Source organism: Otolemur garnettii, unplaced genomic scaffold (genome assembly GCF_000181295.1).
Source record: "Otolemur garnettii isolate 467f Iridium unplaced genomic scaffold, OtoGar3 scaffold00037, whole genome shotgun sequence".
NCBI lineage: Eukaryota > Metazoa > Chordata > Mammalia > Primates > Galagidae > Otolemur > Otolemur garnettii.
Window position 1 is genome coordinate 10,841,279 of NW_003852432.1, and position 18,594 is coordinate 10,859,872.

General features: G+C 44.3%; 1 protein-coding gene across 4 annotated transcripts in view; it reads right to left on the reverse strand.

Moving 5' to 3' along the window:
• Window positions 1-7,171: 7,171 nt before the first annotated feature.
• The window catches only part of ST7 (suppression of tumorigenicity 7), a 272,254-nt gene continuing 260,831 nt past the window's right edge, over window positions 7,172-18,594 (reverse strand). For all 4 annotated transcript variants that reach the window (XM_023513216.1, XM_003789794.2, XM_023513215.1 and 1 more), the window contains 3 exons: window positions 17,919-18,011; window positions 14,949-15,088; window positions 7,172-7,517 (listed from right to left, as the gene is read on the reverse strand). In XM_023513216.1, the coding sequence (XP_023368984.1) occupies window positions 7,422-7,517; window positions 14,949-15,088; window positions 17,919-18,011 (329 nt within the window). In that variant the 3' untranslated portion in view covers window positions 7,172-7,421. The remainder of the gene's footprint in view (window positions 7,518-14,948; window positions 15,089-17,918; window positions 18,012-18,594) is intronic.

Below are 18,594 nucleotides of genomic sequence, written 5' to 3' on the forward strand. Positions count from 1 at the left end.
CCATTGCCAATGTCATGGTCAGCATCAACAGGGCCTGCTGGGCAGGCAGGGGGTAAGTAGATGCAGACAGAGCACATGCTGTCCCAGAAGGCAGCACAGCACACTTTGCCGCTGGACACAGCCTAGGAGTCCTCTCCAAACTCTGGCAGCTCGCACCTGATGGATGGATAAGCTGCCAGAATGACCACACACCTTGTTTGTGGACACCCCTTTGAATTTGGCATTGGCCTAGTCCATTGTTTTCCAAAATGAATGTTGTGAGTTGTCATAAGTATTCTTTATAAAAGCGGAGAATGTTCTGTGATCTAATTAGGAGGAGAAGTGGTGGGTTAAACAGGTCTCTTTAGTAAGGGACTTCTTGGGGCATTTGAAATTGGAAATTTCTAAGAAAATGGTAAAGGTCACCATGTGTCCTTCACTTGGACGTATGTTTCTTAAAACTCGTGGTGGAAAGCACTGGTTGTGTTCATCCGAGGATCCTCTTCCTGTTTCAAGTCCACACCATTACACTTGTCTTTATGTGTAAGTCATCTACCCTGGGAACATTAGTTCCTGATCTCCCATCATCATAGATAGGGCTGGAATGGAAGAAAAATGTGAGGTCCATCTTGTCTTTTGAGAGGGGCTCAACTCTGCACCTCTCTGGAGTATTTGAGGGGCAGTATCCCCCAGAGGACTTTTTCATAGGGCCACAGATCACCTAGGGCAGGGGTCCTCAAACTTTTTACACAGGGGATCAGTTCACTGTCCCTCAGACCGTTGGAGGGCCGGTCTGCGGTCCCTGGGATGAGTCGGCTGCTAAGCAGGACAGGCAGTGGCAGCAAAAACACCTTGTGGGCTAGATAAATGTCCTAGGTGGGGCACATGTGGCCTGCAAGCCGTAGTTTGAGGACACTTGACCTAGGGAGTGATGATGTGTTTCCTGCTAGAGAGACTGAGTAGGCAGGTGGCTGGAGATGGACATGAAGCATCCTGTAGCCACAATGCAAAATGCCCATGCCCAGGTGCTTGGGGGTCAAACCCAGCTCCTCCCTAACTGTTCAGTAGGGAAGATGAGATTCATGCCTACTTCACAGAGCATTTGAACAATTAAGAGTCACACAGGTGCGATGATTATTTTATGTGTCATTCGAGTGGGCCACTGGGTGCCTAGATCAAACATTGTTTCTGAGTGCTTCTGTGGGGGCATTTCCAGAGGGGATTAGCCTTTGGGTTGGTGGAGTTGATAACTGGCCCTCTCTGAGTGGGTGGCATCCTAGTTGCTGAGAGCGTGAGTGGTACAAAAGGAAGAGCACAGACGAATTCATGCCCTCTTTTCCTGCCTGCCTGCTTGAGCTCAGAAATCTCTCATTTTCTGCCCTTGAACTGGGATTTACGTTGTTGCTTTTCCTACTTCTCAAGGTCTTCAGACTCAGACAGAACTATATCACCAGCTTTCCTGGGTCTCCACCTTGCAGACCAATAGAGTGTGTGTGTGTGTAGTATTTATCTGATCATCTATTTACCCATCATCAAGATATAGCTCCTATTGCAGCGGTTCTCAACCTGTGGGTCATGACCCCTTAACAGTGAAAATACATTGCAGCATTAGGAAGGTTGAGAACCACCATCCTATTGGTTCTGTTTCTCTAAAACTCTGATTCAGTGCCTCAAGTATCTTGCATAGTACATGGAACACAATAAATGTTAACAATAATCACTTGGGGAATGTGGAATGAGAAGAAATAACACCTCTCAGATAAAACCTTATTGGTAAAGATTTCACAAAAGCTCCTCATTAAGCTGATGTTAAAGAAAATTTTATTTCATTTTAATATTTTTTCCTGGACTTCTATAGAATGATGGTCCTTGCAGATTTAGAGCCATTGTCTTCCCTAAGCAGCTCGCTAGTCTTTCCTGCCTTCCTGCAGCATCCACTGAGGTTTATATTCTAGAATATAGAATATCTAGTTACAGATCATGAGAGAGGGAAGATGAATGCCAAAGTGGGGAACTTGAATTCCTTGTGGTCCAGACACAGGAAAGTTCAAGTGACACCCAGTGTGAATAGCACTGTGCTGAAGGTACAGTTGGGAGGGCATGGCCATCTCCCAGCATACAGGAGGTCTTCTGCAAAATAAAAAAATAAAATAAATAAATATCTCACTCTGTTGCCCAGGGTAGATTGTTGTGGTGTCATCATACCTCACAGCAGCCTCAAACTCCTCATTTTAAGAGATCCTCCTGCCTCAGCCTCCTGAGTAGCTAAGCCTACAGGTGTCTGCCCTAACACCTGGCTAATTTTTCTATTTTTCATAGAGACAATGTCTCCCTCTTGCTCAGGCTTGTCTCAAACTCCTGAGCTCAAGGCTCCTCCAGCCTTGGCCTCTCAGAGTGCTAGGATTACATTGTGAATCACTGTGCTTGACCAACACATTTCAATCGAATGAAGGAATGAGTGAACAAATGAATCTAATCTGCACTGGATGTGAAGCAGGTTATTTGACTTGTAGGGTGAAATATTTTTGAGTTGTTAATTCGTATTTTCTCTCTGCATCCTCGTTTTTGCCATTTTAAGCAAGTGTCCAGAGTTCATTGCTCTTTGTCCCTGAGGAGGAGGAAAGCAGAAGCTTCCAGGAAGAGCCTGTGGTGGGTGGGGTGTCTCCCCTGCAAGATGCTCGCAGGTGACTGAAGGGAGGCTGAAGAGGCTGAGGGGGTGGTTAGATGTACCTTAAAGGAGGCAACAGTGTTCCCACATGGAAGGCTGGCATGGAGGACGCTGTGGGCCTGTGGCCCTGTGCATGCCACAAAATCAGAGAGCTTGTGGAACACTGCAGGCCTGGACAATGAGATGATCTCAGAGGCTACTAGGATCTGGGCCTTCTGATGGCAGACACTCTGGAGGTGGACACCAGCCTGCTCAGGACTCGGATGACATTCCCTGCTGGCCTGGTGCCTGGGCTCAGAGTAGGAAGTAGGTGGTTTTAAAGAACATTTAAAAAATTATATTCCTTGCACATTCTCTAAGATTGTAACTTACAAACACATGTCGTCTTGAGGCTGGCTTGCCTTTCTGCAATGGTCACTTGAGGTTTTCTGTTCCAAAGGTTTTCTTCCTGAGGTTGGTCACACACAAGCTTCAAGGCTGAGGACCTAAGGGAATCTGAAATTGATGAGCTAGAGACAACCCGAGACAAGCTGGGGAAAGAGGGGAAGAGAATTGGCTTCTTTTCTGTCCTCTTGTGTCTGCTAGAGAATTGTAGATATTACTCTGAAGGAGATACAGAGATTATTTGAAATTGTCTATTCCCTGGCCCCGTGACTCCCTGAAGCATTCCTGACAGAATTTCAATGGAAATTTCCCTATCAGCCAGTTCCTGGCTGTTTGGCCTCAGCCACCCTTGACCCTCAAAAGGCAGAAGTACAAAGCTAGTTTCTTCAAGCACCTGTCTAGACCTTCGCTTCCCCTTGCCCCTTTTAAAATTTCAGTTCTTAGTACAGCCAGCCCAAGGTCTCACCTCTGCAGAGCAGAAGCCTAATATATACTGTGACCATCTTAGAGGGCTCCACATCCCTCCCTTACTGCACAGGGGGTGGGGAGCACCACTTCCCTGTGTCTACTCAGCTCCTTAGAGACCCAGCACGCAGCTTTGTTCCGGCTCGGTGAAGTTCCTCGTCATAGGACAAGAAAACAAGGAAAAGCCGTCCTCATCTAGACACGTTGTAAACATTTTAATACTGCCTTTGAAGTTTTGTGTTGAAGAAAAACATAATTTTCAAAAATTATGAAAAGAGAGATCGAAAGTTTACTTCTAAGTAATGTGTGGGTGGCAGATAGTAGGGTTTACAGTACTTGGGGTTGAACACCTTTGATGCTCTTTCATTAGATATTACAGAGTAATAATAAAACTAAATTTCTTAAAGTCAATAGTAGAGAATTGTTAGGAAGTGCCCCCAAGGGATCACTCATGAATAAAAGAAATCAAAACAGAAATTTCTAAATTTTTTGACAAGAATAAAAAGGAGAAAACTGTATAGAAAAAAATGTATAGGATGAGAAGGCTTCACACAGAGAAAAATGTATAGGTTGAAGCACCCTCCTTTGAAAATAAAAATAAACCAGATACTCATTTAGGAAATTAGAAAAATTTTAACTTACAAAAAGGAGAAACTAGGAAGAACAAATAAATAGGTCAAAGCTGAAAATAATAAAATATAGAGGAAATAGAATAGTTGAGTGCATTAGTACATCAAAAACTTATTTCTTTGCAAGGATAAAAATAGACCTATCTGTGAGGCTGATTAAAGAGAGGAAAGAAGAGCAGTGAAAATAAACAAGGTCTGAAATGAATGCACGAACGCAGAGGAGATTAAATGTGTAAATTAAATACCCTTATCACTATTTGGTGATAAAGAAAATGGTAGTTTTCTAGAAAAATATGCAATTAACGGAACATAATAAGGACAAAATTTGTATCACGTAGAAGATAGAGAAAAGGTGCTCAAAAATCTACCCTTAGCAAAGCCCTAAAATCAGATGTTTCGTGTCTGAGTTTTATCTAATAGTGTAAGAGTAGATAATTTTATTGTTTAATTATTCCAGGCCATATAAAAACATGGAAAGCTTCCCAATCCTTTTATAAAGCTAGAGTAACTTGGATACTGGTAAGTACTGATAAAAGAAGATAAAGAAAACCGCATAAACCTGCACAGCTTTCCATTTGGTCATATTTTATTATTTCCTGTATCCATTGCTAGATCCACTTTACTAACATTTGATTCAAAATGTTTGCATTTACATTCCAGCAAACACATCTCAGTTGAGACTAGGGGGCCCTTATTGTCCTGCTGGGAGGAGAGGCCTTTAAAAAGGAAAGCCCCTCGGAATGGATTTTGATGTAGCCTCACACAGAAATAAAAGCAGAAAGCAGAATGCAACTGGGATTCCAGCTGCCATCTCAGACATCAGGAAGCGTGAACCTTGAGAAAAAGTGTAAGAATCATGTACAAATGATCATCTTAAAAACTTCTGCTGTGTTATTTGGGTTGCTCTGGCTCTGCCTCTGCACAGATTTGCCTAAAACTCTTAAAAGAGGGCCTTTGTGCCTGTTGTCAGGGGGCAAAAACAAGGCAAAGTGTCTGGCATCAAGGCCTGAGGAGGTGAAAACTCAAGGCTGGGTCCTCCACTTGCTTAATTGCTTAATTGTTGAACAGAGTAGTTGAGGGTGGGGATGGGGTAGAAAAGGGGACACTGGGGTCTTGACCCTGGATTATAAGATGAAAAGTCTAGTAACTTCATGTCATTTGTTTCCCTCAAGTTCAGAGACATGTCTGTCCTCCTGGCGTGATGAGCTTCTCTCTGCCCATAAATTCTTTCCCTTCAGCCATCTCTACCTTCCCCACTGTGTCTGCATCTGTCCCCACTTTTTTTCCACCTGCAGCTCTTCCATGTGCTCCTCTTACCACACAAAGGCTAACTTCTGCCTCGCCTCTCCATAAAACTGCTCTAAAGTCATAGTTATTAAATTAACTAGACACTTTTAAATCCTTATCTTCCATTTCTTTGCTGTGTTTTCTGCAACTCAGGGTTCTCACAGGGTTTCTAATCATTTCTTCAGGACATTTCCACTTCTCATTGCCTGCAGGCTCTTAAACCTTCCAGTCATAGCTTATTATAATCTTTGGACTTTGGTTTCTTCATCTATTAAATCAAAGAATCATATTAATTACTTCTTGTTCCATTTCTAAATTACCATTCTAAGCCTTCCTGGTCTTTCTCAGCAGAGGTGGATCTATCTCCTCTGAACGTGGGTCAAGGCCTATTTGTACCTATTATGTACCTATTATAGCAGTTCACTGAAGGAATCATCTGAGCCTGCCCCCTACCTGGAACTGAAGGGATCATCTGAGCCTGACCCCTACCTCGAACTGAAGGAATCATCTGAGCCTGCCCCCTACCTCGAACTGAAGGAAGGATCCCTGCCTCCTACCTCAAACTGAAGGAAACATCTGAGCCTGCCCTCTACCTCAAACTGAAGGAATCATTTGAGCCTGCCCTCTACCTTGATTCATTCTGGGGGAAGAAGAGGTAGAGGCCAACAAGGCAGACGTGGCCTTGCCAGGAAGGCGGCGCCTCTGGTGTGTGGATGGAGCTCAGCCTTTAGATACATTCTCAAGAGCAGGAGCCAACTGCTTATCCCCAACAAGGCTCTGTGAAAGTAGATACAAACACAAATTTGCCCAAAGCAAAACAACTCCAGGCATTTGTGCCCGCATGTCACCTGCCCACCTGACTTTGCTCTTGGAGGAAGACCAGGAGGCAGCAGGAAGTCCAAATGGAAAGGAGACAGTGGCCTGGTGTTTCCCCCGAATACTGCTGATTTTAACACTGGCGGGAGAGATTTGAGATTCCAGATAAAAGGGAAAGCAAACTATGTCAAAGACAGTCCTTTTTTCTCCCAAGCCTGGGATCGAGATTTTACATAGTGGTACTTTTCAGATAGAGGATTCGCGTTTATTTATTTTTCTTCTTTTGCTTAAGTGAAGCCAGATGCTAAGCAAGGTATGAATCATGTGGAAGGGTTTTGTAAAGGTGGGGAGGACAAATGATCATTTTGGTTCAGTTCACTAAAATACTCAAAGAATGCTCATGTTGAAGCATCAGGAATGCAAACGTGTTTTTTTTTTAAGTACTGTTATTAAAAAACATTTTTAAAAAAGTGATGTTGGTAAAATGGCCAGGTTCTAAAACAGACTGTTGGGTCTGTAGCTTCTCATCAGAAGTTTTCTTCTCATGATGTTCAAACAGCAAAAAACAAAATGATTGCTAGAATGACTGTGCTGAATACTATTTGATAAGTACAGTCTGACTCGAAACATCCTGCCAGGGGATGTGTTCTGTTCCATTCATGTTTCTGGTGGTTCATTTTGGAAGCTTGTATTTTGGGGGCATTTGGCCTAGAAAGACATTCAATTTGGGGTTGAAAAAGCTAGCACTTTTGAATGGAAGAGATTCCATTGTCCAAGCTTCTTACTCTAAGGGGTTCTCCGGCCCCACTGAGATGCATTCCCTCAGCACAGAGCAGCTTGGTGTGGCATTCGGCAGAGCTGGGTCCCTAAAAATTCAGTGTAAACCTGTTATCTGGGACATCAATATGTTTTAGGGTTGGAAGACATAGAAAGACACAACTGATTGCTGCAATACACAAAAGTTTATTTTTTACTTTTTTCTTCTTTTCTGAAGGCAAAATAAAATAGAACTGAACATCAGTAATTTTGTACAACAAAACAGCTTTTAATATGGAACAGACAGTCCATGAACATTTTAAAATCCGGAATGGCTTCCCTTTTTCAAAGTCATGCTTTCTTGCAGTCCACAAGGAGTTGGCACAGAGGAGACGGTGGCATCGGCTGTGTGAGGTGAGCTGGGGAAGGGGCTTCCCTCAGATCCGCGTCAGCTGGTGCCACAGACTGGACGGGAGGACACTCTCCACTTTCTCCATGACAAAGTTTAAGGGGGCAAACAACGTGCTGAGGAACTGCAAGGAAACCAGAAAGACACAGAAGTCAAGGACAGTGTTCAAGACCATAAAGCAGAGCACGCTTTCATCTTCAGTCTGCATTACGAAAGTCTCCAAGGGCTTCCATTTCATCTTTATGTTTACAGGAAACATCGGCTGACGGTCAAACTGCATTCCAGTCCCTAGCTTAGATAAGGGGCACGAGTGTCTGCTGACAGCCCTTGCTCCCCTGACAGCTGGCCACAGTCCCCTGGTCTTCCCACTGGTCTCTGGGATCTGGTGCCTGTCCCTGCAGATGATGAGCATCATCAAACAGGAATGACAAGGGGGAAAGGGGGGCAACAGGGGTCAAGTGGGCACAAGAGTTGACAAATGGTGATAACTTAGGCCAGCTTCCCGTCTCACTGAGTGTAGAATCCACTTTAACTGGGAAAAGCAATTTTAAAGTCAAGTTTGCTGAGTGTGAACTGCTTTGCGATCCCTCCATCTCCCAAACACCTGTGCAGGCCTGCTTATTTCTGAGCGACCTGCTTAGCAGCATGCACCATGGAACCCAGGGGAAAGACAGCAAATGGCTGATTTCACAGAGATTTGTCCCTGTTGCAGAGGGCCTGCTGAGTGGGGCTTGGGGAACCCTTTCATTTAGTTACTAAATTCCCTCCTGCTTGTAATAGAGTAATGGCCATTAGCTGTGCCTTTTAAGAAAGTCAGTGCTTTCCCTGAGATCCATTTAACGTGATCTCAAATCCATTCTGATTATGTTCTTGTGAAGAATCATTCCACAAGGCATCCAGCATGTGGCATAAGAAGTGCCCTGTCCCCGTGAGGGAAGATAGTGTACTTGGATGGTTTCCTTGTCCTCTGCCTCCATTCAGAACCAAGGTATCATCTGGCCATGTAGGGTACGACATCTGGTTCTCGTACCATGAGTCCTTTGTCCTAACTCCTTGTCTATCTCACCACCAAGAATTTCCCATCCAAGAGGGAAGTGAAGGTGTGAATACATATGCAGGGGGGATAGTGCTTTTAATGGAGTTAAAGCAGGCTCCTCTGAGGGTCTTCAAGAAGAGGTATGGTCAGCAAGTCCCTCAAATTCACTGACTTAGAATCTTTCCTTCTTTTTTTTTTTAAAGGACCAGTAGAATACACACTGGAAGGACTGTAACACATTATAGCTGGAACATCAAGTGTGAGATTGGTATAATGGAAACTCAAGATAATGTAAGATTTGAAAAATCTTCTCCAATCTGTTTTTTACATCATTACTCAGTGAGGCACTTAAGTGTTGGCTGAGATATAAAGTTGTCTGGGACAAAACTCCCACTGTCAGGAAGCTCAAAGCTCAGTGGGGAAGGAGCCACTCAGATCTGGATAGAGCCAAGTCATAACCAGATGGGCCACGACAGATCTCAGGACAGAAGGCTGCACAGAGCACCAGGAGGGTTGGGGAAAGGGAGAGAATCCATTCTGTTCAAAGGATCAAGAAAAAAACATTTAAAAATGAGGCTAGTGTAATAGACTGTAATGGATAGATGTTTGGAATATCGAAAGATAGGGATAGGGTAAGGTTGGTAAAAAAAGGAATATGAGCAGGATGGACCCTGGAGGCTCAGTAAACAGCTGGAACAGAAAGGAAAAGGCAAAGTATGACCAGGAGATAGTAAACTGCTGTAACAGCTAGAGGGAGAATTTAAAGGTAGAAAGAGGGTACCAGGGAGGGCTTTGAATGCCCGACTGGATTTGCAGTTAAGAAGCAGGCAGCCATGTTCATGCTGGAGCAAAGGCGAGGGGGTTCTGCTTTGAGTGGGCGTTAGATATACGGCAGGCTCTGATCACCTTCTCAGATTATGCTTCACTGAGTGCACCAAACTACCTGGGAAGCTCTCCCTACAGGATGGGCAGCCTCCCCTTTTCTGTTTAGAACTATATTCATGAATATACCTGGAAGGGACCACAGGAGATACTGGGCCCAGGAGTGAGTAATTACTGCCCAAGCTACCGGTGAAAACATTTATAAAATCCTGGTTATGAGAGGATAACATGGAGCAAGGCCATTGCCTGCATTAACCCAACATGATAACATTATGAAGTTAAATACATACACATATAAGTATATATACATAATTATACATGTATATGTACACATACAAATACATACAGCTATGTAATCAAAGACCACCAAGGCTCTGTGGACCACAGCACCTGCCTATAATACTCAACTCTGTAGAAAGGAACCCTGTACTCAAGTGTCTGAATAAATCAGATTCCAACAGGTGCTGGAAGGTGGGGCTCCAATAAATAAGGTGATGTTCATGATGAACTTATCATATGCTAAAGACCCGGGCAAGAACAGATATATAACTGCTGAAGTTGTGACTGAGTGGTGAAGGAACTGCCAAAGGTTAGCAGGAGCCAGCGTGGTGAGATAGAAGGCGTCACTCAAAGTCACCCTCTGGGTAACTGCGTTCACTAAAATGGGGGTGGGGGATCAGGCTGCTTCAACTTGAGTTGCAGAATGAATGGACACGATGTTACAAAGTTGGCTCCAAATAAAGGCTGTTTTCCTTCGCTTGCTTTGTTGTGGGCACTGACCTGACTTGGATAAAAAGTGTAAAAGTGAGGCCTCTAAAAATCCAGAGGAGACCTTTGCCCTGCTTGATGTCCACAAATGTCCCCTCCTTCCCATACTACAAAGCAAGACATGGTAGTCCCTTCTTTCCTGGGTCACATCTGCCCTTCTCAACAAGGTTCTACAAGAGAATTAAGCCCCAGTGCTTCCAACGTATGTAATGATTTACTTCCTTCCCTCACATCTAGAATGTTTCATCAATAGAAGACTTGAGAAAGATTCCCTTGAACTTTTCTGAGATGTGTTCCCTTCATTACTGAGCCACTTTCTGCTGCAGCCGCCTCCCTCCCTCTTCCCCATCTCACACCAGGAGAGGCTGGAGGGGCAGCGAGGAGGCATCTGAGGCTGCTAGGCCCTTTCACTTAGTCACCAGATAGAGGGCAGAGGGTTTCGTTGGGAGGAATCACAACAAAGTCTGGAGGAGCACCCTTTGCTTGGGGTGCTCAGCTGTTGAGTATTGATACGTTTGAAAATGAGTCAATACTTTTTGGTCAGAGATCCAACCACTGCACAGAGAGAAACAGTGGTTTCTGTTCTATCTTAGGGGCAAAGTGTTGCTTCAACAGTTAAACCTGAACGAGCAACACCAGGCAACCCAGGAACAGTCCATCTATCTCAGCGTCCAAAACTTCTGTCCAGAGGGCAGAGACAGATACATGGTCAAATTTTTAACCAAAATGTCCATGATTCAATCAGTGTCTTGTGGTGAGAAAAAGCAACTGAACTAATAAAAAAAGGGAGAGTGACACTTCAATTGCCTGCTCCTCCTCTGGCTGAACCACCCTTACTTGGAAGAAGGTCACGGCTCCTAGCATGCTTCGTTAACATTCGAGACTCTTCTGCTTATCTGAATAAGTTCCAGGTGCCCGGTAGTGATTGGACAATTGACATTTCACTGTAATCAATATCAGACTTCAAAGAGGTCAGGGCCTATAAGTGAAGATGAGAGTCAGAAGTCAGGAGGCTCAGTCTCAGGGAAGGAGCAAGACCAGAGGAGGAGACAGAGCCCTTGAAAGCTGAGGGGTCAGCACGCTGACCTTCCCACATTCTGTAAGGAGCGTTTGGAGCGATAACTTATTTATATGCGCAAGCTTATCTTGGTAACCAAACATTCTAGGAAGAGTTAGTCCTAAATCACTGAGATAGATTAGATTAGAGGGGAAAAGCCAATGGAAGCCGCTCTTTTCACTATTTTCCAGTGGTTCCCACTTCCCTGTGCGCTTCCTTACTGGCTGTGAATCTATGAATCTACTGTAAACATGCTGGAGAGTTCCCAAGCTGTGAAGCCTGGGGGGTGGCAGTGCAATCTCTCTGCATCTACTAAAAGTCATTATCCCAGAGACATTATCTCAGGAGAGGGCTGAGAAAACCACTTTCACAAGCTGCAAATGGCTGCGGGCAGCCTCTAGGGCAGTTGTGAGATAACCTATGGTGTGCTGGGTGGGGGCTTCGGAAGGGGCCTGATGAAGTGACCAGGGGAAGATCCAGAGAAGACTGGGGAGGGGGAGACAGGGCTTGTCTCATTCAGGCCATCCATCTTCCTTCCCCATGAAGTCTCTCCAGACGTTATACAAACTGCTAGACCTTAATGAAGAGCAAGATGAATGTCACTGTCCACACAGAGATTTCAAAACAAACTTACCTAAACTACATTTGAAAATTAGGGGTAGATGACCAAACTACCGCACCTTGGTATGTAAAATGTAAGGACTCTGAAGGCAGACCTATATTGCATTCAATCATTTGGAAACGCTGAGTGAAAAGAGTGGGCTCCTGTCGACCATTCCTTTGTGACATCTGGAGGGACAGCCATACAGCCTTTCCTACCAAGCTGGGATGGACCTACCCTCCCTTGCACAACCCTCCCCCCCACAAGGCAATCAGTCCTTTCATTCAAGACAGTGGTTCTCAGCCCTTGTATCACACCCGAGTCAGCAGGGTGTCTGAGTTGTCATCTGATAACTCAGCTGCCCATGCAGACCCCAACATCCCTGGGGAAGGGTCAGGCATTAGTAATTTTTAGGCTCCCTCGGTGATTCCAAGATACAGCCAGGCTAAAACTACTGGGGCTGGGAAAGTGTTCCCCCAGCAGCTCAGCCAGCACAACCCACAGCTGGAAATGGTTGCTCAAAGGCCTAGCTTTCTTGAAACCAGTGTCCTTGAAAGGAAATATGGTCCTCATTTCCTATCCTCAGAATCTGCTGGAATCTTTGTTAAGAACACAGACTCTGGATTCTGAGTCTCTGGTAGTGTGGCCAGGTGAATATACCTCCCAGAGGCTGAGAACCCTGTGCTGATCCTAAACTCCTTTGAGGCGCTATCAGTTAGTTTAATGAAGAGGACTGAAGCAAGGACACACTTCAGAAATATGCTCTAAAAATACTTTAGGGAGACCCAAAAGGGGGGACAGTAATTGTATCATGTTATAAATATATCCTTATTTTAAATTTTCCTAAGTTACATTCTAATTTACTCAGTTTTGGTAAAAACTTTTACTCATAGGTTAACTAGGGAGCAGAAGAAAATAATGATAGGCCCGTAAGCTAAGGCACAGTGATGGTGGCAACTCAGGTGATAACTATGTTTAGAAATCATGTCACGTACAGAAGACTAAAGGACATTTAAGACATTATGCCTGGAGAAAAGGGAAGGTAGTTAGTTAGAGGTAGCCGGGAATAAATGAGCTGTCCCAAAAATCTGTAAGAGGAAGCAGACCTGTTAGGTGGACTCAGACTGTAGAACAAGTGGAAATTAAAGGGATGCAGATTTTAGTAGTACGCGTAGAAGGATGAGTTCTGAGTGATCCAGTAATGAAATGGGCTTCCATGTTAACTAGGTAAGCTCTCGTGGCTGAAAATATTCCAGGTGGGTCTATCTCCTTCAGGGTCCTTGTTAAAGGCAATCTGTTTAAGGTCCCTTTTCAACTCTGAGAGGCTATGATTATAAATACAAAAGAGAAGAAACGCTAAGCTGCATCTGCTTGTTACACTGATTCTTTCTGCAGAGATCACTACCATTTATTTACTTCATAATCGTTTATTGAAAACCTACTATGTGCAAGGCACTGTGCAAAGTTTTGGGGATGCAGAGATGTGGGAGACGAGGTCCTGCTCTCAAGGAGCTCACATTCTAAACAGCACAGACAAGTGTCCAGCAATTATAATACAGTACAATAAATGTGATAATATAGTTATTCACGGAATACTGGGGATCACAGAAGAGAGACACCCAACTCAGCTTAGGCAACATTTAAAGAAAGCTGAGTCTAAGAGAATGAAGAGCTGTGTGTAGAGTGGACGGCTGGGGTGGTGATGACGAAGGGTGTTCCACACGGAGCAGACAGCACGTGCAAAGGCAAGGAGGCGTGCACGAGCCTGTGCATCCGTGAGTCACTACAGCTGAAGAGAGGCGTCGGTGGGAGAGGTGGGAGAGACGAGGCCAAAGACACAAGTGCAGTCCAGGCCATAAAGGGCATTGGGTGCCATGCTAACAACTAGGACTGGGTCCTGAAGTGGGTGGGAAACTGCTGGAGAAATTCAAGCAGGGCAGTGTCATGCCCAGCTGGGCAATTAGAAAGAAAGATTGGAGGAGGATCAGACTGAAAGCAAGGAGAGCAGTTAGTCCACGGCAGAACTCTAGAAGAACCTAAACTAAGAGAGATGCGGTGGGGAGAGGAGGAGGAAAGGAGAGGTGAATCACACATACTGAATGCCTAGTTGCTTAGTAGGTTAGAACCAAAAGACAGAAAAGGCTGAGACAGATGTGAGGTCGGAGTGAAAGAGGGAAGGGTTTGGGAGGGTTGCTGGGTTTCTGGTTTGAGTAACTGGGTGGGCGGCAGGGCCACTGGTGGATATCAGATACAGGAGGAAGAGAAATTTTGGTGATGGGGAAGAAGAGTGATGAATTCAGTTTGGGAGATGTTGAGATGGAGGTGCTGGTGGGACCTCCAGTTCATCTCCGTTGTGCCTGAAAATACTCATGCAATTCCAGTCCCTGAACTCTGCCTAGCAGAAAATGTCAATCATCTGGAAAGGGATTAAATCAACCCAGCCAAGTTAGAAATCATCCTTTCTGATTCTACTTGCCTTTAAATCTGGATGGAGTTCCAGGGGGAACAACTGACACTCTTTTCCTTATTCCTCCTGTTTGAAACTCATCTGTGACAAACTCAGCAAACTTATCCTTGCCACACTCACAGGTTGAAATGGTAAATTTTCAGCCAAGAAACAATGGGTCTTGGTTGTCAGTGCAGATGGATTTTCTTATTAAAGCTGCTCTCCTCAACCTCCTTAAAGACTCACAATGGATTTCCATATTTCTAAAAGTAAACATGGCAGTTGGCTTCTTAATACTACGAGCCTTTTACACCCTCTCCATTCATTCCCTAAACAAGCCAAGGGTTTGTAGCCATTAAAAAAAATATATTTCAACACTCTTTGAAAATGTAAATCTTATCCTTCATGAAGGAAAGACCCACATATCCACAGATGAGAAATAATGTCATTTGACTGATACAAAACTGAATAATTTCCCACACATTTTTCATTTGTAGGATACCCTAAATTATTTCATCTTTTTGGACCTCATACAACTTTCAGAAACTGATGAGAATTTGTTTTCTGAAATGAGACCAGGCAAGCACTGACAGCCTACACTTTCTCACTTGACCCTTAAACTTCCGATTTCACTGATGATAATGGAAATTCAACAGTGAGCACAGAGGTTCATATCCACTTCTGCATGACCGTCCCCTTCTTTCCTGTGTCTTCCTCCGCTGTCCCTGTCCAACCCCTGAGGCTTCCCTCTGGGTAAACACTCACAGCTTTTGCGAAGACCCCCATGAGTTCCGGGAACTGGTGTGTCAGGAGGGCCAGCATGGCTGTGAAGGAACACAATCCCGCAGTGAAGAGGATAAAGAAGGGAAGCTCCTTCTTTGGGTAAACTGAGACTTCGTGGAAAGCTGTGGAGATGACAAAAGGGAGATGTCAGGGCTGGAGTGAAACGCCTTCTTAGGGAACTTCTCTGTGGTGGGATTGATTCTTCAGAGCTTTGGAAAAAGAGCCTAAAGCCTGCTGGATGAAAAGGGTGGGGCACTTGACAAACCACAGCCAGCATCTGCCCGGCCCTGGTGCTCAAGTCCATGTTCATGATGGATTTGAGGCATGATGGGCTAATTTGGGGACGTCACAGGTAAGTGGGCAGGGACAATAGCACCATCTGTCCCTATGGTATAGTTTTCATTTCTCGAAAGCAAACACAAATAATAAACAAACAAACAAACAAAAAACCCCACAAACTTTTATGCAAATTATAAAGCACGTGTTTATTGCACAAAACCTGGAAAACCCCACATCAAGTTTATTGAAAAAATCCCATATCTACATTTTCACCCTCTGGTATTTTTTTAAACAATTAAATAAGCATTTGACTTAACACAACATAAAACTGTTTAACAACTATGTAATTATATAAAGTTGCCCCAAATTTGCCTGTTTCTCAAAGATTAAAGTGCTTTCTTACTTTAAGTCAATATAATAAGATGATGTCAGTTTATCTTGTATTTTTTCCTGGCACACTCTAAGTCTATCAGTGGAGGGTGCCGCCCTGATAGAGAGACATTTAGCAAGGACCTCGCATGCTGGCCTATTCAACTCACAAAGGGTGAAGGGCAAGGTGGCTAGGGTTATCTGCAATTGTAGGAGACACTTGATGATAAATATACTTCCAAAAATCACTGTAAAAAAAAAAAGCCAGCACTCTTTAGAGTCCCTCTCATAACTTCCCCACTTCAGCCACTGGGTTTGAGACAAACCAAAAAGCCGTAGTACAAAAGCCAAGAGAATTGGTTCCTTCTTTCTGCTCACCATGTGGCTGCCTGTGACGGTCTGGGTGGATAGGGCTGCAGACCAGGGGACCTAGGGCTGGCTTGCACAGAGGAGAAAGAGCCATCTGCCAGGGGATCTGGGGTGTGCTTATGACACTGCAGGTGAGCAATATCACTGCTCTAAGCAAAGGATTCCACTCATTCTCCTCAGGAAATACAAGAGCTGAAGGCTTTTCCTCTAACTCTTATTATCAGAGTTCTAACAGCAATGCACACTGCCGAAAATGGAGGACAGAGAGCCTGCAAGCCCACTGGAACCCAGGTAAGTCAGCCTGCTAACATTCAAACATGTTTCACTCAGGGGCCAATGTGGCAATATTTATACTTTCAACGTACAGAATATAGGTAGCATTTAAAACAATCCACCCTCTTCATATCCTCATCCTTAACAACCAACCAAAAAAAGATTTTGGAGGGAGATCAGACTTGCACTACTGCATTCAATTAAATAAACATGGACCATAATTTTCTATTTCAGGATTATAAAGATTACCCCTATAAAATTTCCTTTAAGGACTGTAATCTTGTTCTAATAACTAAACTATCCCCATGGAAACTTAATTGGACACAATTAAAACATTTAAAACCACGGTACTTTTCAGAAAACTGCTTTTCTCACCAGAAAACTGAGAGTTTAACAAGGATCTCCCTGAAGGAGGACTCAAAAGGAACACGGAGGGCCCATAGCAAAAATTTCTGAAATCAAATCTAATGTCGTGTGGGAGCACGGGACCCTATTTTACAATAAAACTTGGACAACGAGGAATACACCACTGAGATCTCCCAGTTCCCTAGAGTAACAAACCTCACACTGGGTCTGGCTGGCAAGGAAACAGGTCAGGTGCCTCCTGCTACTTCAGTCTGATGACAGCAAGTTCGTTTTGCACCTAGATCCACCGTGTTGGAGATTTATGACTGGTTCAATACCGCTGGCATTTGAAAATTTACTATGCACCCAGGGCTCCAAAGTTACACTTTTCCTCTGGTCAAAGTGTGTATATATGTAACAGCTATGAGAAGATATTGATATAACTGGGGCTGGTGAAAGGCGGGTGGTGGCGGCAGGAGAAAGGACAGGATGACAGAATAGCCAAAACTTGGAGCTTATTATCTGAGGGAGGAAAGTATGTCCTAAGTCAGAGCCACATGAAGAGCCTGGACATGATCCTTGTACGCAGTATGATTTGATAATAACTATTTACCCTGCATTGTCAAAACAATGTTATATTACAGTAAACCAAAATAATATTTTCCACATGTGGTACGGGCCATCAGCCTGCTAGCTTGTAAGGTACTCGAGGGCAGGGTTTTCCTTTGTGTGCTTTTATACAGTGCTGAGACTGCACGTGTGCCCGGCACATGCTACATGAGCTCCCTGGTGGAGCCACAAGGCACTCAGGGGAAACCCCTCTGGCCCAGAGCGCTGCATCACTGCGCTCCCCCACCCTGCCCCACGCTGCCGCCTCTGCCACTGGTGCTGTCCTACTGTCCTTGACTCACTGCAGCTCCCTCGCAAGTCAGCACTTCCTCTCCAAACTCTACTCTGTGCAGACCCTGTCCGACCACCTGGAGAGCCCAGGCGGAGCCCTCATGATGGGCCAGTCCAGCAAAGAGCAGCCCCAAACCAGGGTTCCCTGTAGTCAGGCCAATCAGCCCATGAGGCTTCTTCATCTAAAGTGCAGTCCTTTGGCATCTTTCCCTCTGATGAATTTGGAGAGGCTTGGAGGAACAGGAAGCCAAACCCACTCACATAATTCACTTTAATACATACGCTATCAAATAAGGACAGGGGTTGGGAGAAAAGTAATAAAAGACCAGGAACATGATAAACATTGATCATTCCCAACTCTCCCCATCCCCACCTTTTGTCACATCAGCCTTACCGGCTGAAGGACAGGAGACTTACATGGAAGCAGCTCTCGGTCTGCTGTTTCTGTACAGATTGGGTAAGGATAAAATAGGTGCCCCTTTTCCAAGGGATAAGGGATCATTCGAAAAGCTGAAAAGGAGAGACAGCATGTTAGGTACGTCCAATATGTTCAGTATTTGTCTCACAACTACCCATCTTCATAGAGGGACTTTTGAGCAGTTTTATTACAGAGTACACTTCTACAAAGGAGGGGAGCCTCACCCAGCTAGGTCACATGCCGGGTAAAATGTCAGAGATAAACTGGGATGTGTTACTCACACATTAATCTCACTCTACATATTCTGGGTGGGGATAAAGCGGGGCAAGGAAGCCATTGATATCAGTGCCCAGGGTTTCCTCATCTGCAAAATATTATGAAAATATGATAGGCACTAATCCGACATAGATGAACCAATGGTAACAGTGCAAACCCGGACTGAAATGCCTCCCCAAAAAACAAATGTGAATTGACTTGTTGGAGTGTGTTACAGATGTACAAATATGAAAGACATTCTACCACGTCTATTCAAAAAGTATGTTGAAGTGGATTAGAATTCCAATCAAGATGGATAAAAATAAAAATCTAAAAATGCCTGAGTTAGGAGGTATTTCTGAACTTTATGAAACTTTTAAATCTTCAATATCTTGTGGGGAAACATGCATCAGGAGAGAT